This window comes from Rhizophagus irregularis, chromosome 28, assembly GCF_026210795.1.
Source record: "Rhizophagus irregularis chromosome 28, complete sequence".
In the NCBI taxonomy this organism is placed as follows: Eukaryota; Fungi; Glomeromycota; class Glomeromycetes; order Glomerales; family Glomeraceae; genus Rhizophagus; species Rhizophagus irregularis.
In genome coordinates, this window is record NC_089456.1 from 102,898 (window position 1) to 123,532 (window position 20,635).

Genomic DNA, 20,635 nt, shown 5'->3' on the forward strand with positions numbered 1-20,635 from the left:
AGATATCAATACAGTCATCCTCCCACCCTTTAGGACTAAAAAAAAATGGTGTGGCTATAAAAATTATATATGATATAATTAAAAGGAAGGTTTTTTTAATAAGTTTATTAGTAACTTGAGATTAATGTAAATGTGCTTATAAGAAAATTGTGATTATACAGAGGGTAACTATATGGAAGGACAACTGTATATTTATTTCAACAAGTAAAAAGGTAGATACATTTACAAAAATTTTTTTTTGGTTATTATTCACTTTTTATTTCATACATTCATTTTTACAGAAAGTATACTAAGGTAATCCAGAAGCTGTCTATAAATTATGTATTGATAAGCATGCTTGTTTGCTAATGAATAACTGTATTTTAGTATTTACCAAATCAGCAAAATATACACTGAATTAGTATTTTTTTTAACCTATTATGATTTATTTGTCTACAAATTGTGACTCATTTTGTCTGTTCATAATATATATGAAGTATTATAGATGGGAATGACATATTGGATTGTGATGCTATAGATCATACAGAAATAGATATAATTGTCAAGGCCTTTTTATTTATCATCAACAGACTGAATAAGGACCTTGGAATAAGGCAAAAATGGTAAATCAAGCATAATTTTCAGCTTTTGTAGTGTTCTGCAAATGATTCAGTCAAATTGAATTGATTCAGATTTGATTTGTAATTTGATTCAATTTGATTCAAAAATTTTGATTTGCAAATCAGATTCAAATTTCAAATCCAGATTTGAGCTTCGAATCTGAATTAAAAATATAAGATTTGATTCAATTTCAAATCAAATTCGAATTAGCCTAAACTAATTTGATCAAATCCAAATCAAATCCAAATCGATTTGATTTGACCGAATCAAATAAATTTGACTAATTTGATTTGATTGAAACCTTTATATACTTTATTTTTTATGAAAACTAATCAATTTTCTTTAAATAAAATTTTTAATCCAATTGAATAATTTGAAAGAAAATCATTCTATTACTAATAGTACTTTCAAGCATTTACTCTTTATTTAACCTTTAACATGTAATTTTCAAGACAAATAAAAATTATATATGCAGAAGAATTATGTGAATTATTAAGAAAAGCTATTGATTTAACTATTAAAGTCAATATGTACCAAAAGTTATGATTCCAGTAATATTTAAGGAAATGTAAAAAAAATAATTTGTGAATGTCTTTTAAACAGTAAAAATAGGTTAGATGTGATGCTACCAGGGATGAATATTTTAAATTGTCTTTTTTTTTATATTATTTCAATTGAAATTTTGTAATATCACTGAAAAATTTAAAATTTTCAATATATATACACTTTTTTTTTATTCTTATTAACATATTAAGAATAATCAATGTTAGTACTTTCAAGTTCTTTTGATATTCTATTAGATCTCTTATTATTTTTATAATAATTTATAAAAAAGAAGTAAATCTTCCCAACAATCCCATTACATAATATAATAAAACTTGAAATAAGTGAAAGTGTAGGAATAATGGAATAAATAATTACATTATTTTGATAATAAACCTAAATAATATTATAAAGTGTTAAATTATGCTTGATTTTTTTTTTTAAAAAAAAAATAAAATTGATATTGTAATATTATATAAATCATTATACCTGAATAATAAATTGTAAAGTATCTTCCAAGAAAATATTAATAAAACCAACCCAAAATATTAATTTTGATATTTTAGCTGATAATGGAGGTGCAGAAAAAGTATTTAATCCAGCAATTTTAGATGAAAGAATATGAAGAGCTTCAACATCTGTACTTGATAATATTGTAAATATTGATACAATCAAATTATTTTCTTTACTCCATGCATTAAAATCTTTATTATAAATAATTTCTTGAACTAATGAATAAGTTGCCATTATCATGTTGAATAATATAGGAATGATAACCGAAAGAAGGCTAAAAATTAAATAAATTAATGAAACAATTATTAGAAAATTATAAAATCATCTATAAAAAAAAAAAAAATTTTTATTTTACCTGAAAATGAATAAATTAGGTACATCATTTGCATTTTTAGCAACAAACGCAATGTCTAAAACTAGATCATTTATAATAAGTATAATTTTTATGATTGCGAAATTTTTTCCCTATAATTAAATATTGATAAAACATTAATATTTAAAGTATTTAAATTTTATACACTGTAAACAAAATATAAAATATAAATTACCTCAGGATACTTTTTACGTGCAATAAATACTAAAAGGAATAAAAATAAAATTGCCACTGATATAATAATCAAGGTAATTAAATATTTCTCCCAAAAATCAGCTGTTAAATTATGTAGTGTAAATGATTAAATGTAACTACAAAAAAAATCTTTTTTTTAAAAAAAAAAAAAAAATGCTTACGTATTGTTTGAACTCCATAATTTTCATCAAAAAATTTTGTAATATCTCCACTTGATATAAGATTATATTTCTTTTGCTGAATTAATTCATTTAAATCATTTAATACAGAATCCGTATTTCTTTCAGTACCATCATTTGTAGCAGGTGGCATAATGGTAATAGAAATTAATACTGAGTTTGTAATTTTGTTTTGAATTTTTTGAATTTTTTTGCTTATTTTCAATCTTTTTGAATCAATTGGAATCGCTTGAACCAATTCATCTTTAAGTTGTTGGAATAAAGGACTATCTTTAGAATTAATTTCATTATATAGATTAATATTTTCATTGTCAAAATTTAAGCGAGCAGCAATTGTAACTTGATCTAAAAAAATAAATTATTATTAATTATTGATATTAGAAATCAAAAAAAAAAATGTATTTCATCTAATTACCTGCTGATTTTTCTGGAGCTTCCAAAGCTATATATATAAATAAGAGGAAAATTAAAAAAAAAATTTACTTATTTACTTTAAAATAAAGAATATAAACTTACATGTATTAAAAGTCCAAATCGTTTCCGAAATACCTAATAATGGTTCATCATCGAATTGAGTTTTAACAAAGTTATTTTCAACTTTAACCCCATATTTAACATTTAATTGATGTAATGTACTAACAAATATTTTTACGGATATAGTTGTATCATTAATTAATTGACAAAGATCAGACTGTCCAGGAATTTTCTGTCTTAAAATAACATTATTATCATTTAAATACTGATATATAATTATATTTTCACTAGATGGTATAATCGGTCTGTTGTAATTTATAATAAAATCAAATGGTTTCCTAATTTGATTAATTTGATTTAAAATTTGAACATTTCCATCTATTTTTGGATAGGTTCCACTAATGGCGGGATTTTGATATGTGTAACGGGAATCTAATACAGTAAAAAATTTCTTTAAATTAACCTTATCAAACCTCACAAGTATTTTAGTTATTTAAATTATAAGTACCTGTAATTTCAATTGAATTCAATGGGTAAAAATTTATATTCCATGTTTGAATATTATCATAATTAAAAAACCAGAGTAATGATTGTTTTTGCATTATAAATGAACTTAACCCATTTTTGTTAAAATTATATGTTAAATTTAACGTTTGTTTAATATTAATGTTGTCATCATAAGTGATAATTAATTTATTATTAGGGTTTAATCTATTAAATCCTAGATAACCACCATAGAATAATGGTATAATTTCTGTAGCAGAATAATCAAGAACGGTTGTATTTCTTACATCAAAATAGTTAGTATCAATAAAAGATACTGCCCCATTTGATAAGAAATGAATTCGAAAATAATTATAATTTTGTGAATTTATAACATCTGGTTTAGAACCATCAATATCCGTAAAAAAAAACGTGTATCCAGACCCATCAAATGAATTTTTACAATCTATATATATATAAGAAGAATATAGTTATTAATATACGCGTAAATAAAGAATTAAATTTAAATAATTTAATATTACCTCCAGAAAGGTTTAAAATTTTTCCAGAAATCGATGAGTAAAGTAAATATTGTTTATATGAAGCAAAATTATTATTATTCTTAAAATATATGACATAAACTTCGTGAATCGTATTATTATTCGGACCAGCCGTTTGCGTAAAAATTATGTTAGCATAACCTCCTTCAATCAGAGAAAAAGTATTTTGTCTAACAATAAAAAATTTATAGTCTTGAATAAAATTAATTTAGTTAATAAATTTTTTTTTAAAAAAAAAACCCTTACAAATATATAAAAGTATTATCTTTAAATACGTTATATGTTCCATTCTCTTCTTTTAATTCATTTTGATTTCTTATAAAAGATAGTTAACAAATTATGAAATTATTAAATAATAATAATATAATAATAAATATTAAAAATGAGTAATATAAAAAACGTACTGAACGATAAATCTTCTCCATATTAGTGTTGTAGCATTTTGTAATTCTGATATGAAAAATTCTTGTTTGGAATCAAGATCAGTTGTCACTTGATATTTATTTTTTATGTCATATACGCTAAATTAACATTAACATTAATCACTTAAAAGATTTATAAACGCATATGAAAAGAAAAAATCTTAAAACTCGTACCCATATATTATTCCATCCCATGAAATAATTATCTGTTTATGAGGTGATCCATTTTGACTGGATTCTATAAGAACATATCTCTCTATTAATGCTTTTGGTGTTAAAGTCGTAGCACATAAAAGAGGATTTATAGAGTTACATTGAGGAATAAAATCAGGAAGCGAGTTATAGTTAATCTCTACAGGAAGAATTGTTCTATTAACAAAGATAATACGTAAATGAATTTTTGTGTCTAAAAATTTTGTTTGATTATTTCCTTGAGTAAAAAGTAATATGATTGTTCCATCCTTATATGTATCTGAGCCTCCAAAACGAAAACCAGGTAAACTTTCAGTGTATTCTATAGGTTCTTGTGCAAAGGTAACAATTATTGATAGCGTAAAAATCGTAATAAGAAAAAATAATGTTCTACTGAAAATAACCATAATACTTTTTTTCAAAAAAAAAAAAAAAAAAAAGAGAAAGAAGACTATAAAGAAATAAGTAAAACCAACCTAATTATATATAATTTAACGATGCACAATTTTTTTACACTTTCGGTAAACAACATAGTGAACTAAATTTTAATATTGTTTTATAAATAATACTAACTAAATTTGACTACAATAAACTAAGTAAAACGTTTAGGGAGATAGACCTTGTGCAAATTCCTCCAATTATTTACTATCTACAAAAGCTTCTATTATTATTATTGTAAATCATTACCCTATTAATCCAAGGATAAAACAAGGGTAATATAATTAATGTAACCATCTAAAAATATCCGTCTAAAATGATATCCCGAATAATAAAATGTTGCACGTGACGGTCGTGAAAAAGATCGAATATACAGTTTGAATTCGATATTATCGTTTGGCAGTCAATTTATAGACCAAGTCTATATAATTTAGAATCTTATTGCTTATTATTTTTCTCTTATGATGCTAGCACCGTTAAGTATGTATAGATACAGTAGTTATGAGACATTATATCGCCTGAGATACAACATTTAAATATAACGACCAAATTATTCTATCTACGAATTTATTTGTTCAATTTTTATTTTAGAATATATAATTATAAATGTACGGTACAACATCGTATTTATTCAATAGTTTATAAGAATTACTATAATGTATTGAACAATTAACTTATTATTTGTAATAGAATTGATGGATTCTCTATATATGTAATCGTTTAATTATACCTTTCTACTTGAAAATAATGTATATCACGTGATATCAAAATATCTTTAGTTAGCATAAAAATTCCGGATAAACTTGATTTTTTGTGTAACCTAACGAACCTTTATATGTTGAAGATTTTTTTCTTTGTTTCTTAATTCATTTTTATTTCATTTTTAAACTTCCTTTCCATATTTTCTAGTAAATTACGTGTAAAGTTAATATTATGTCTGAAAAAACTTTTTCATTTAATTTAACTCAGGAATCACCATTTCCGATTGGTTTAATTAGTAATTCACCATGGGAATTTTGTTCTTTTGAACCCCTCATTTATATTTATTTTAATATATTATTTGTTATAATTGCTTATCCATTATATAGAATTATAGCAGGATTTTTTAATTGGGAGTTAAATGATAAAACACCTGCAAAACATTTTAGTGATATGTTGGCACTTGTTAGATATGATTTTATTGTATTTGTACTTGGTGGTTATGCAGCAACATTCAAGTATGGTAATATTTTTTTTTTAAAAAAAAAAAAAAAATTAAATTAATTTTTTTTTAATTTTCATATATATATATATAGTTGGATTATGATATTATCATTTTATATTTCAATATTTGCATATGGACTATTGGCAGAAGTTCCGTTCACAAAAACATCATTACCACGATGGCGTTATTGGCCAATAGGAATGTGGAATTTATTTATAACAGCGTTTTGTGCTGTTTTAGCAATGGCCGGATTTCATATTTATCTTGCCATATGTTTAATGGAAGAAAATAAATATAAAGAAAGAGATAATATATTCATAGCTTGGTATTTAGGATGTTTATTAATACCTCTCATATTAATGATATTGGCTTATATTGTTAAACAAGAACAAAATACGCGAATTTTAACAAGATGTTATTTAAAAGTAATAAGAATTTTTAAAAGAAATCATAATTATCAACCATTACCAACAAATGAAAATGAACCAACTGAGAATCAACAACAACAACAGACTGAAGAAGAAGAAGAAGATTCTGATCCCAAACCTTATCGTGAATTTGCAAGTATTCATCCACATCATTGGCAAATATTTTATACTTTGGCTTTTTTTACTAGATTTAATCATCCTGTTTCTCAAGCCGCTGGTGGTATAACTTTAGCAATTTATACTCAAGGAATTGGAGCGTAAGTAAAAAATATTTGTATATACAGTATATATAAATATATTCTGAAAAATAATTATTAATTTTTATCTATTTTTTTTAGATATGGACCTGATAATTATCTAACGGAAAGAATCAATCCAATACAAAATGTTATCCCAGCAGAGACTTGAGTTTGTCAGAGTTCGACAGAGATATACGAATTGTAGTATATATTATTATTAAAGTGGCGAATATATCAGTAAATTAAAAGTTTCATACTCATACTGTACACTGAACATTACTTTTTTATGGAATATTACCGGACGCGTTATATTTGTTAATAGAACTGTTTTGTCCAATCGAAATTAATAATGTTGTATTGTTTCTTAAAAACATTTTTTTTAAAAAAAATATTGTGTTAAGATGGTTAAAATTTATGTAATAAATATGTATTAAAAATTAAAAAGATTTTTATAAGTATTTTAAGTATTTTCTCCTTAATAGTAAGATTTTGCTGAAAATGAAATAAAGATGATAGTTATGATAAGAATAGTCACTGCAAATATATCGTTTCACTTATTAATTAAATTGTATTGAAGAAATAATTATACTTCATTTAATAAATGATGAAAAATTTGGACATAAAAAATATCTATTAAGGAATCCGAAACTATACTACAGATGAGATATATAATAAAATTATTTTTCAAATCATTAGTAAAAAATTATAAATAGGAATGCTGCGAATAAAATCATGTTTAATAAAGGGTAAGGCATCTTTCCATCCTTATGAAACTCTTAAAGAAAGCGTTGAACCGCAATTTCAAACGGTCAAACATTTGAAGAAAGGTTCAAACTTAATGATTAATGAAAATAATTTGAACATTATCGAAGATTATTCAAAATCGTAGTTTTGGAATTTTTACTAAAAATTTTATAATTTAATTCTGTCTTATTCTCGCTTTAAAAATTATAAATTTACGCAGCAGTTACAATTAATTTTAATTCTTGTCTACTAATACAAAAATAACGAATGAGACCATGAAACCAATTAAAACATTAATATAACTTGAGAATTCTTCTTGTGTATAATCATTTGATAATTGTGCCGAAACAAAAGGACGCAAGAAAGATATAAAGATAATAAAGAAGTAAAACATCTTTAATATAATGATAGCGAAAAAAAAAGGTGAAGAAATAAGTAAATTATTGTTTTTTTTTTAAAAAAAAAAAAAATCATTATTAAGTATTGTAACATATTACAGAACTTTTTTGGCTTTGGCTTTTTTATTCTCACATTTTTGGAAATTTCTATAACACTATTGTAGCACCAAACTTGTCTATGTTCCAAACTTGACTTTAATAAGGTGGTGGAAATAATAAAATTAACGCACAAAAATTAAAAACCGGTTTTGATGACCAGATCACTATGTATTCAAGAAGAATTTCATATAACTGACCTATTCCTAATATAATATTGATTCTGAAATTTTCATCAATCGGAATTTATCACATGACCATTAATTTCAGGGTTACAACTGAATGCCAATCAAAGTTTATTGTATTTAAATAATACCGATATTAACTCTACAGTAAAAATTATTTGAAGAATAAATGGGACCATATGACTAATTAAAACGTCAATATTACCTGAGAATAATCATTTGACACTTGTGCCGAAACAAAATGATAAAGGAATGATATAAAAATGAAATTTATCGTATTACGTGAAAACTTAAACCAATGAAACGTGCAAAATATTTACTGAACTGGGATGCTTTTTTTACTCATTTTTTGAAAAAGTTTCTATAGTACTGTTTAGCCACATTCCAAACTTGAACAGGTTAATTTGTTATTTTATATTTTTATAATAAAGACGCTCACATTTTTGGAAAATTTCTATAGCGATCCGACCATTGCTCCGACATTGTCTACATCATTTTAATAAGTTAATATGTGAGAATTCAGTAACTCAAGAAAATTAAAACCCGCCAGTTTCATTGGCTTTATCATTGATAATCACTTAAAAGTCCTTATGTACTGTATTTTAAATGGTACAGACGAATTTTCTTTCTTATCACGTGACATTTAACCAATCATATTACGAATCAAAACGAATTTTGAGGTGAAAACCAATCGATTTTGAAAATTGAAAGATGGTTAAATCCAAGTTTATAACAAAAATAACAAGGATTTTTAATAATAAAAACTCCTAAATAAAAAATCACCAAAATCTTCTATCTACGACTAGTTAAAATTTAACGAATCCAACCTTGCTTTATTATTGCAATTACAATTTCACCCTAGATGAAAAATTATACACTTTTGTATACTCATCAGTCATTTCTCTTTCGGCATTATTTTCCTTTATCTTCTTTTAAAATAATTTTATACATCAATACATAACTAACAAAGCACTTAAATTTAGAAGTAAACAATTAATTAAAGAGGGTAAATAGACGTATTGATGCTTATAAAATCTGCAATTATATCAATATAAACATAATATTTAAACGTTATCTTATCATTATCATCTTGAAACTTCTTACATTTTCATTGCTATCTCTGATGTAGATTTAGATGGTTTGATAAGTACGATGCTACTGTAAGTTTGATGAAATGGCACATTTTGTTCAAAGAGCTCTTCAAGTTTTTTAAATTTTTCTTCAAGAGTGATAAATTTAATTTCATGAGTTTTATTTTCAAGGTGAATAATTCTTTCAACTTTTTCTTTAAGTGGTTCAAAAAGGTTGAATTCTTTTATCAAAGTTTAAGTTAAAATATTCTTCAAAGTTTTTGTTAAAATAATTTTCATAATCTTTCTTTATACTTTTGTTTTCTTCAGTACTTTTATAATAAATAAATTTAAGATAACTTGAAGTCCAAGAGAACCAGTTACAATATGTTGTAATATTTTAATAAAATTAGAAATTTTAATTGAAGAAATTGTGAAAGCTATTTCTTGTTGTAATCCAATCATTAATTAAAAAACAAATGACCTCGCTACATATGTCAACGTCTTTGAACCATCATCATCATATTCGTAATCTGCCAATATAAAAATAACGAATGGGACCATAAAACCAATTAAAACGTCAATATAACTTGAGAATTGTTCTTGAGAATAATCATTTGATACTTGTGCTGAAACTGAAGAAATTTGTAATAATATAATTATTGAAGGTAGATTAATATATGATTGGTTAATTAAAAAATTTCTTCATTAGTATAAAAAATTTTCATAATTTTTCTTAGCGTTAACTAATTAAACTAGTTACAATATTTTATAAAATTAGAAACTTTTAACTGAAGAATTCGTAAAAAACTCTTTCTGTAATTCAACAAAAAATACAAATGACCTCGCTAAATCAGGTAAAGTTTTTCATATTCCCATCATTATAAAAATAACGAATGAGACCGTAAAACAAATTAAAAGATCAATATAACTTGAGAATTCTTTGGCGAAAAAAGAAAAGATTTATGATTGTAATAAGAGGAAAGTTTGTAATTTATCGTACTAATTGGATGTTAGTACAGATTTGCACTGTTCCTATTCAACGTAAAAGAAATGCGATTATGGCGTGGATCGCTAGAGAAAAGGAACCATTAAAATCCATCCGTTCCGAAACAAATTGAGAATATTTTTTCTGCACTATTAGTCACTACAAGAGCATCTAGAACAGCATTCTAAATTTTTTAAAACAATCCATCCACATATTTATCAAACAACAAATGATACTATTTGAAGTATTATCTATTATTTCCTGCTTGTAAACACAAAGGCTCCGCTCGAAGAAAAATTCTCCGAGCTCCGTTAATATCTCTGTCTATGTTAATTCTTCAGCTTTGGATATTAAACGTTGTCTAAAGGTAAAATGTCCAACAGTAACAGAATTGTAAGAAATTTTCCTCATGAGGAATAGTTATAGCATCGAACTCCTGTGAATTTCGGTTTGTAGACGTTTAAATATTTCTACGCATACGTGCGATGACTTTGTCAATATGACACGCTTTAGCTTTTTTTCGTTTGTAACTAAAAGCTAATAAATCGTCTTTCTTTGAACGTGAAACAAATTTGAATTATCTTCCCTATATCGTTAAGACCAATCTTTCCTGTCTGTACCTTTTGTAGGGAAAATGGAGAACGTATATCAGACTACCATCCGCTTGGGTTTCACAGACTTGTCTTTGCTTCTCGTTTATTTTTTTGTGTTAAAACTTATTCTATTCTAGATTCTGGAAAAAATAAAGTTTCATATGTATTGCAGACTTTTAAAAAATATATTATTACACGAAATTGTTACATTTATTAAAAAAATATTTACAGTTAAAAACTACGAAATTGCTCTACCACAATTATTACGCAAAGCAATATAATTAATACATGAAATCGTTACGAAATTGTTCTACCCCTATTATTATGCAGAAATCAAACTTCCCAGTTCCCACTAATCAATATTTCTTACGACCTTAATCTTTTTCTTTGCTTGACCACCTATCTTGACCACCTATTTTGTTTGACTTGACTATATAGATCTTCTTCATCAACGTATGGCCTTTTGCTAATGATTTCACGTGCGGTTTCATTTCCTATACCTTTAATTGTTCTTAATTCGTAATCTTCAGCAGTATTGACATCCAATTTGTCGTTAGCTAAATGAAAAAAAGTAAAATGTTATAAAACAATACAAAGTTTATCTTAAAATAAAAATTTTTTGTTATACCATACCTGCAGAAAATTCAGCACGACTTGAGAATATATATCCGTAAAAATCTTTAAAGTTTGCACGATGTACGACAAGACAATTTTCTTGTAAATTGTTCAACGCATCTTCTGTCATACTTCCACTTATACATATGAAAGCATCCAGTTCTCAATCCCAGGAATTTTTCCACTTAACTCTTTAAATCCTGCTTCTGTTTTGGCATACTCACCATTTATCATTGATTTATTTAATACTTGAGGTTGTTTAGCCTTTACTCGGATCGCAAAAAGGCAATTCTCCAGAAAAAAGAAAACATCCCAAGGAGCATTTGGACAATTCTTATATACAGTACCAAGCGACAAGTGCTCTTGTTGCACGGTATAAGGATATTGGTATTCAAGTTCATGATATTTAATAGAATCTGCATCGGGAAGGACAAATTTGTAATTTACATTATCTAAAAACGAAAAATCATCAAGGAAATGTGCACCACGGAAGAGATCTCGAATTCTCACATTTTATCCAATATTGAAAGAAGTCGAAGGCGTAAAGCCAAAATCGCATGTTGAAATCTTCAGAATCCTGCCATAGAACATGCGATTTTTGATCAATCATAACTTCCCAAAATTCAAATGATTCGTTATATGATATTAGTATCCACAACCATAGATACGGCATGCGAACATAAAAAAGGTCATTGTTATGTGCTGATTCCAAATTTAGGATGCCTTTTGATGAGAGATCAACATAAGATAAACCTCCATCTGTTTTATTTTCCTCTACGGGAATGTTAAGGACAGCGTCCGCAATTACTGGTGTTATAGCGGTTCTAAATTCCTCAAATGGATATAGTTTTCCAAGTCGATACTTGACGCCTGAACGTAATTCACATATTTTGATTTTTTAATTTCCTCTAATAATCTTGTATAGAATAATTCCAATGCCAAGAACGAAAATTTAATTTTATTATTTTCATCCCTATCCTTGTTAACATCTTCAAGAATATAGCAAGTGCGTTCGCAATTTCGAGTGATTTGTTTTTACAATCCATCATGTAATGCATAATTCCAGAGATAAAGTACTCATAGATTAAACGCAGTGCAACTGACGATTGACCAATATAAACAAACATCTTTATCTGATGCAGGAGTATCATTGCCAAAGGTAACATTGATGGCGTACATTTGATTGTTGATCATTTTCAGAAGTTCATTGTCAGTCGTATAATTTTTAGCTTGCTCACGTAATAAAGTCGGCAATTCTTGAAGAAGTCGGCTCCTGCCTGTGTCCGGTCCATTGGCCAAAAGGGGGATAGGATGGAGGTTTCGATCTTTTGATTTACGTTTTTCAAATCTTTTGCATATTCCATTTCGCCCTTTGCTACCCTTAAATACCTTAAATAATATTTTTATTGATTCATAAATTAGTATGCAGTCAGAAAATAGAGAAAACATACAACAGGTTGAAAACAAAAAAAACATACCTTATGCGTCGCAATTTTATTGGAACTTTGACACAAGGATTTTAGCCAATCGTAGGTCTTGCAAACGTTTTTCCAATAAGCCTCAGTGCCGCAAATGTATCTTTCTTATACGTGTACGACATACTATCTTATACGACGTATATGTCACATAATATAGGTCGTATAAGAACATAGCACCTGATCGTATAAGAACGATACATTTGCCTCAGTGCCTCACCTATATGTATCAACAGTTAGTACCTTTTGTAATAAAAAAAAGATCAGATCAAATTCGATATTTTGTTATCGCAAATGGGAGACACTTACCAGTGATGGCAGGCACTTGCACGATGATGATACTTTTATTAGCTGCAGCTTGATCTGAAAAATAATTCGAAAGATAGTTGAAAGGATCCAACTCTTCGACGACTTCTTTTTTAATTTGTTCTTCAATAGTATCTGATTTAAACTCAGAGATGTCGATCATCCAAAGTTTCATAAGGTCATAGTCATCGAGTTGTAATGTTACTTTTTTCTGATGCCAGATAAGATACTTGAGCTGTCCAATTTTGAGGACTTTAAGCGGGACACTAGAATTATTATTAATAGTGTTGTTTTCATTAATATTAATCGTAAAAGAACGAGATTTCCGAGCAATTTCCATTTTGGAGATGATTTTGTTTTAAAATAATTGAATAAAAGAAATGAATTTTTTTTGAGAATGATTTTTTAGAAAGTTATTTTTTTAGAGAAAGAAGAAAATTTGAAAAAGTTTTAGAGAATTTATATACTTGTAAAAACCTTTCCGGATACATTGTGACTGATAAACTGATAAAATAGACTCTTCTTATGTTATGGCTTACTTCGAAAAAATTTATCAGTAACAGAAAAATTAAATGATTTGCATGAAAAATTCTCAGTAGTAATTTTTATTAATAACCGCAATTTTTCACTAATTGTGGCTTTGTAATGATTTACTCGTGAAGATCTCGTTAAGTAGGAAATCAGTATTGAAGCATCGCTATAGGCCTATGGTATTATTATTATAAATATATAAAATAAAATAAAAAGCAAAAAAAAAAAACGAGAGAGCTTTATTTTTACTTAATAAATCCTACAATACATATATGAGCTTCCTAATAAAAAATACATTGTAACCACATTAAACTAAATATATAATGGATATATAATTTTTTTAGTTTTTTTTGAATTATATACTTTTTTTTTCTTTTCTTTTTTTTTTGAGGTAAATTTGAAACAAATTTACCAAAATTATATATGTATTGTTATTTGATAAATTTTTAAAAAAAATAAAATATACAAGAATAATATATTTTCATTTTCACTATGGAGTTGGAGCAACTAATAAGCCAGCACACGCTCCCATACAAACACCTTGGGCAACATTACAAGCGATAGCAGCAAAAGGGGCACCAAGACCTCCGGTGACGGTTCCTGAAAAAGTAATTTTTAGTGAACGAAATTCTTAGTAAATTGAATTCTAATTATATAAATTACATACCAGCAACTATTCCTGCTGACGCATAACATGAAACCCAACCAAGATTACATGCGGTTTGACAAACAGCATAAGCGATTGGTCCAGCGCTAACGTTTGTCGTTTGAAAAGCGAAAATGACAATTATGAAAAGAGCGATGAAAGAAAGTTTTGACATTTTTTTTTTTTAAAAAAAAATTAATGTGATTAAAGTAAAAAAAAAATAGGCCTTTTTTTATAAAAATTGAATTGTTTTAAAAATTTTGTTGTTAATTATTTTCAAGCAAATATCCCCGTCCAAGTCTTCTTTATATAACGATCTCAACCCGTAAAGCCACAGCCCACAATCCTGATAAAGTAATTGCGTTGTCTTTCGAAAAAACGCCAAAAAAAAATAATATTGCTTTTGTTTCCAAATAAGGAAAAAAAATTCGATTTTGTCACATAATTAAATGATTTGAATATACAAATTGGTCTTAAAGTTTTAACCCTGAAAATTTGATACTTTGTCATCAAAAATGATGGGATTATATTGGTTAAACTTTCCTTTTTATAGTTTATTGTTGCTATAATCGATTGTTAGCCTTACCAGTTATAAACAGGTTAATTCTAAAAAATATTGTTGTAACCTGTTTACCGATGTCATTCAGGAATATAAACTCCACCACACAATGAAATGTAAACAATGTTTAGATTACAAATTCAAAAGAAATTTCCTTAAGAACATTCTTTTGGCGTCATTACTTTAATTAGGATTTATGCGTTGTGAAAGATTTCGCAGGAAAGTGCTAGTAATTTAGTAATTAGAAATGATAATTTACAACTTTTCAACCTCTCCGTCATGATATGTTGACATAGAACGTAACATTAGATTATTGGAATTTATACTAAGTAAGATATTGGTGATAATGTTTTTATTATTAAGATAATAAAGAACTTTTTTAAAAACACATCATATTTATCACCATCTAATATCAGATGATCTAGTCACATGTTTATAACTTAACCAGTTTAATAGTTAGAATACAACTTTTTGTAAATATGCATAAAATTAATATAGTAAGTACTATCAGTTATTAAATTGATTCTGATTATAATCCACGCAGGCGCTCTCACCGATGTCATTGATTTTTTATTTTTTATTTTATTATTTTAATATATTTTATTTTATTTTATTATTATGTTTTATTTTATTTTAATATTATGTTTTATTTTATTTTATTATTATATGTTTTATTTTATTATATGTTTTATTTTATTTAATTATTATTATGTTTATATTATTATATGTTTTATTTTATTTTATTATTATGTTTTATATTATTATATATTTTATTTTATTTTCATTCAATAAATGACTATTTTCGATAATATTATTTGTCATACCAATTGTCATTAACCATATACAGCCGGTATAATTGACCCTAAATTTTGTGTAGCCAAATCGGCAGTAATTTAACCGAATTGATTACTTAATTGCATTTTTTTTTTTGCCGATACACTAATAGTATTTAATAAATTTAGTTCTAATTGAATTTATAAAATTCTAATTAAATTTGAATTATTTTAAATTGTTATAAAGATGAGAAGACGATATAGTCACAACAAGCCAATAGAACCATTTCGAATTTGAAATCAGTTTTCTTACAGCAAACCTAATGAGATAACAGATTCTGACGAGAGAGTGGCAATTCGTTCGCCTGTACGTTCACCTGATAATGATAACGATAACATGGACTTTCAGTATGATCATAAAGATGATTTAAGTTTTCAAGACATTAATGATGACGATAATGCATATGGATCAATTAATCCTCAAGACTACAATGATGAGATGATATTTTCGCAAGATAATGTCAATTCATCTGATACTGAAGAGGAAGAAGAAAGTGATAACGAATACAATTATGAAGAGGAGGAAGAGGAGGAAGATAATAATGAAAACAATGACGAAGAGGAGGAGGATGAAGGTAATAATGATGATAATAATAATCAAGTGGAAGAGGAACGTAATAACGATGAAGAGGAACGTAATTACGATGAAGAGGAACGTAATAACGATGAAGAGGAACGTAATAACGATGAAGAGGAACGTAATAATGAAGAGGAAGAAATACATCAAATCGTTGAAGCGTTAGATGAAGACAAGATACCGTTCTGCAATGGTTAATTTGCAATGTACTTTGATAATTATACAACTACGGCATTATTTTGCTGGCTTCAGAAACATAATGTTTCTACGAAAGCATATGAAGATCTTGTCGATATCATTCACAATTCTCAATTTGAACCTACCCATGTGGTAAAAAATATCCGAAGATTCCAATCATGGAGAAAACGTCTTCCTCTCCTACCAATAATAACAAAGTCTATTAAAATTTCACCAAAAAAAACTCCATCAACCTCACGAGAATCAAAACTTTTGTATCAACTCTCAATTAGTGAAATTATATGGCGTGTTCTTAATAATCCGATGCTAATGAAGCATATGTATTTTGGACCCGGCATTAATTCTGAAGAAAAATCAGAATTTTGGCATGGAAATTTATGGGGGGAATCCCCACTTTTTGGACAACACGAAATATTAATATCAGAAGGTTATAAATTAATACACTTTGATACAATTATAATTTATTATCATTGATAATATTTATTAAAGTTATTTATTTTTAATAAATAGTATTGTACTGATCTGGTGATTTTGTTTACTATCATGATGATAATGGTCAAAAAAAACTTGGAAGATTAAGATCAATTTTAAAAAATCATGATGGATATTATCAGTTACGAATTCAAAAAATTTTGGAATATAGTGATTTACCCGGAAATTTAAAAGGGTTACCAAGACAACGTCGTTCTATTACCGGTGAAGTATGGTTACAAGACGAACGATTTTTAATTATAATGACTTCTCAAATTTTAGAAAAAGTAACTATATTGATGATGTTTCAACATCAAAATATTCCTGATGGTTCATTGCGGATTAGTGAAATAATTTATAAATGTAATGACCGTTGGCACGTTCGTAATGTAAAGCTTTCATACCTACATCCATCTGATTACATTTCTATTAGAAATCCACCATCATCATCTATGCCAATCTATAAGCTGTTTTTAGATCTTTATTATGATGATTTTGGTACATTTAGAAATGTATACCATTCTCTAGGTGGTGTTTATGTACAGTTTGGAAATATGCCAGCACATCAAAGAAAGCTAATAAAGAACCATTTTGTTAGTTTATCCCATTTGGAGGAAAATTTGACGAATTTATGATACCATTCATTTCAGAAATGAAGGAATTAGAGAAAGGAAAGGTGATGACTGTCCAAGAACAAGATGCATGGATAATTGCTGGTTTAGGCGTTATTACGGCAGATTTACCTCAAGGTAACGATATGACAGGAGTACTAAGGTATTTTTTCAACTTAGTTAATAATATAATAATATAATTTTATGACAACTATTAAAATTTTTTAAAAAATAAATTTAGACATAATGCAAATAAGGGTTGTCGTACTTGTAAAACTACTAAAGAATCATTGAGTGCTCACAATCAGGATATCGTAACAACATTACGTTATCATCATATTACAGACGAAGAAATCTTAAAAATTTCTCATGAGACTATAATGTCAAGAAGAGATCAACTTTGTACGGAATATGGTTTACGATCATTACCTAGTATTTTAGATAAATTAAAAAGGGAAAGACATTTACAGACACCGCAGGATGTTTATCATGCGACTGCAGGAAAGATTGGGCGGCTACTAAAATTAACTTGTGAATTATTTTCACAAGAAGGAGAAGATAATTTTATTGAAATTTGGAAAAATTTTGAAATCCCAAAAAGATGGTCTCGCTTACCAAATCTGATTACTCACTACAATAGTTTTATGATGTCGGATTTACTTAGATTAGCTATGATTATGCCATTTTTGTTAAACCAGTTTTTAAAAGAATCAAGTATCAAACGTAATGAAACAGCCATGATTCAACAAAGAATTGATGCATTTCGAGTTAGTTCAGTTCCAAAAATTATTATATCTTGTTGGATACATGTTGCAAAAACTATGAAAGCGGTTTTTAACAAGAAATTTACATCAGATAGCTATGAGGAATTGCAACAATGTCTTGAAGAAGAGTTTTCAATCCTTCCAAAGGTATAGTTACAAATTTGATATTGAAATGTGGAATAATTTCAAATAATTAACAATATTTTACTTTTTATAGGTTTTTGTGAATTTTGTTAATTTACCAAACATACACGTTAATATGCATCTTTTGATGCATGCTAAAACCTTTGGAACACTTATTAATACCCAAGTTGGTATAAAAGAAATGGTCCATCGTATTTTTAAGGGGATGGTACCAAAAACTAATTGCAAAAACATAGATTTAGATTTATTAAAGCGTTACAATACTTTATTTGCAATTCGACATTTAGCAGATGGTGGTATTGATCCAAGATTTAATAGATCTTGTACTGGATTTACAAATTCAAATTTTGGACAATTATTTTTAAATTGGTATGTTACAGAAGATAAATATTCAACTGAAGCAACTGAACAAGTTCAAGACGATGATGATGATACAAAAAGTAAGTATTTTATTGCATATAATAGTACATGTTTGATATTTATATTTACTAATCTTTTAATTTAGTTATATCTCCAGTAAACTTTATTTCCAATATTTCATTAAAAAAAAGAATGCCAAAGCAGGAACGTGATAAACTTCTTTTAACTTTACATAATTTTAAAACTGAATTGTTTTTATCTTATGTGGATATGAAGTTTGAGGCGGCACTTATAAACTCTTCAATTAGTTGGTACAAATTTGCATCATATATGATTGAAGAAGAAAATGGTATCCTTTCAAAAGTTCACCTACATCTCGATGATTTTATCACAATTTATGAAGAAGATCATGAAGAATCTTATGCAATAATCAAAGGTATCTTTCAACATAAGGGTAACAATAACAAATATTATGCATTTATTGTTGTAGATTGGTTTGAAGATACTATGGTTGAACATTCAGTATTAAAATGTCCACTTTACCGTCTTCAAGCAACAGGAGATAAATGGAGATGTATTTTTCCAATTACTGTAATAGATAATGTTCAAAAAGTACATTTTATTCATAATTGTAATTCAGAAAGGTGCTAACTACCAAACCATGATACTACAAATAGAATTTGGATAAAAAATAATTTTTATTTTACAGCCATATAATTATATTAATTATATAAATATAATAAAATAATTATTTTAATTTGTATCGTATAAAATTTTAACCAATAAAATCATATGCATGATGTAATAATAAATTAAAATTAACCAATTAAAATCACTTTAATTACATGCATGTGATATCATGCATGTGATATCTAAAAATAGCTAAAATTCGCGTTTATTAATGAGATTTTTTTTGTTTATTTTCAAAAATACACTTTTCTCTTGTCTTTTATATTAATACTTTATGGTATTTTAGTTCGTCTCTTCTTTTTTCTTTTTAAAGTATACTTTAATTATCTTTTTACAATATTAACAATACTTTGGGACACTTTAGTTTATATATTCAACATAGTAAGACACCCACATACAAAAAGCAAGAATAAAAGCAAGAATAAAGAAAAGAAAATGTACCCACCACTCACATACGAAAGAAAAGAATAAAAGAAAGGAAAAATGTACCCACCTACCCACATACAAAAGAGAAAAAAGCCGTTTTTTAAATAAATAGTGGAGCTGTTAAGCAAGGTATGAAAATAGGATATACACGTATTTTTCATATTTTTTTTACAATATGTTGTGGTTTGAGTATTTTTTTGTTAGACTGTGGTATAAATGTGAATATATTTTTCAACGGCCATGTATCTATTGCTTGTTAAATATATTTGCAATTTCTTTGTTAGACTGTGGTATTACAATATGAAGTGTGAATATATTTTTCAACGGCCATGTATCTATTGCTTGTTAAATATATTTGCAATTTCTTTTGTAATATTTGCTTTAGCCTGGAAGAAAATGTTGTAAAATAGGGCTGGATATTTATGGCATTTTCCGCCTTCCAATTACTTTGTCCGGGGGTAGCCTGACAATTTGTCGTTGTCCGTCAGTCGTAGCAACCAGCATTTTTTTAC

General features: G+C 26.7%; 6 protein-coding genes across 6 annotated transcripts; 3 read left to right on the forward strand and 3 right to left on the reverse strand.

The window, feature by feature from the left end:
• Positions 1 to 1,350: 1,350 nt before the first annotated feature.
• Positions 1,351 to 4,941, reverse strand: OCT59_018674 (uncharacterized protein; the record flags this gene model as incomplete). The annotated part of the gene is made up of 12 exons (XM_025322952.2): positions 1,351 to 1,539; positions 1,633 to 1,930; positions 2,012 to 2,121; positions 2,205 to 2,305; positions 2,386 to 2,748; positions 2,819 to 2,845; positions 2,920 to 3,309; positions 3,386 to 3,826; positions 3,903 to 4,090; positions 4,167 to 4,235; positions 4,325 to 4,441; positions 4,517 to 4,941. 12 exons carry the CDS (start codon positions 4,939 to 4,941, stop codon positions 1,351 to 1,353), a joined length of 2,718 nt encoding a protein of 905 aa, XP_025164916.2.
• Positions 4,942 to 5,835: 894 nt separating this feature from the next.
• Positions 5,836 to 7,183, forward strand: OCT59_018675 (uncharacterized protein). Its single transcript, XM_066135547.1, has 3 exons — positions 5,836 to 6,189; positions 6,268 to 6,861; positions 6,943 to 7,183. Exons 1-3 carry the CDS (start codon positions 5,906 to 5,908, stop codon positions 7,010 to 7,012), a joined length of 948 nt encoding a protein of 315 aa, XP_066004824.1. The 5' UTR covers positions 5,836 to 5,905; the 3' UTR covers positions 7,013 to 7,183.
• Positions 7,184 to 11,316: 4,133 nt separating this feature from the next.
• Positions 11,317 to 13,653, reverse strand: OCT59_018676 (uncharacterized protein; the record flags this gene model as incomplete). The annotated part of the gene is made up of 8 exons (XM_066135548.1): positions 11,317 to 11,474; positions 11,551 to 11,669; positions 11,753 to 11,948; positions 12,043 to 12,394; positions 12,658 to 12,921; positions 13,011 to 13,110; positions 13,188 to 13,227; positions 13,317 to 13,653. 8 exons carry the CDS (start codon positions 13,651 to 13,653, stop codon positions 11,317 to 11,319), a joined length of 1,566 nt encoding a protein of 521 aa, XP_066004825.1.
• Positions 13,654 to 14,042: 389 nt separating this feature from the next.
• On the reverse strand, positions 14,043 to 14,768 carry OCT59_018677 (uncharacterized protein). Its single transcript, XM_025322948.2, has 2 exons — positions 14,512 to 14,768; positions 14,043 to 14,444 (listed from the first exon to the last, which is right to left on the reverse strand). The coding sequence occupies exons 1-2, from the start codon at positions 14,663 to 14,665 to the stop codon at positions 14,335 to 14,337; spliced, it is 264 nt and encodes an 87-aa protein (XP_025164911.1). The 5' UTR covers positions 14,666 to 14,768; the 3' UTR covers positions 14,043 to 14,334.
• Positions 14,769 to 16,219: 1,451 nt separating this feature from the next.
• On the forward strand, positions 16,220 to 16,657 carry OCT59_018678 (uncharacterized protein; the record flags this gene model as incomplete). Its single annotated transcript, XM_066135549.1, has 1 exon — positions 16,220 to 16,657. One exon carries the CDS (start codon positions 16,220 to 16,222, stop codon positions 16,655 to 16,657), a length of 438 nt encoding a protein of 145 aa, XP_066004826.1.
• A 1,123-nt stretch (positions 16,658 to 17,780) lies between these two features.
• Positions 17,781 to 18,656, forward strand: OCT59_018679 (uncharacterized protein; the record flags this gene model as incomplete). Its single annotated transcript, XM_066135550.1, has 2 exons — positions 17,781 to 17,902; positions 17,981 to 18,656. 2 exons carry the CDS (start codon positions 17,781 to 17,783, stop codon positions 18,654 to 18,656), a joined length of 798 nt encoding a protein of 265 aa, XP_066004827.1.
• Positions 18,657 to 20,635: the final 1,979 nt, after the last annotated feature.

Bases quoted from the DNA above. Each gene is read 5' to 3' on its own strand.
- OCT59_018675 (XM_066135547.1), top strand. From the start codon at position 5,906: ATGTCTGAAAAAACTTTTTCATTTAATTTAACTCAGGAATCACCATTT. The intron at 6,190-6,267 runs GTATGGTAATAT...ATATATATATAG, and splicing joins GGTTATGCAGCAACATTCAA to TTGGATTATGATATTATCAT. The intron at 6,862-6,942 runs GTAAGTAAAAAA...TATTTTTTTTAG, and splicing joins TATACTCAAGGAATTGGAGC to ATATGGACCTGATAATTATC.
- OCT59_018677 (XM_025322948.2), bottom strand. From the start codon at position 14,665: ATGTCAAAACTTTCTTTCATCGCTCTTTTCATAATTGTCATTTTCGCT. The intron at 14,445-14,511 runs GTATGTAATTTA...TTACTTTTTCAG, and splicing joins GTCAGCAGGAATAGTTGCTG to GAACCGTCACCGGAGGTCTT.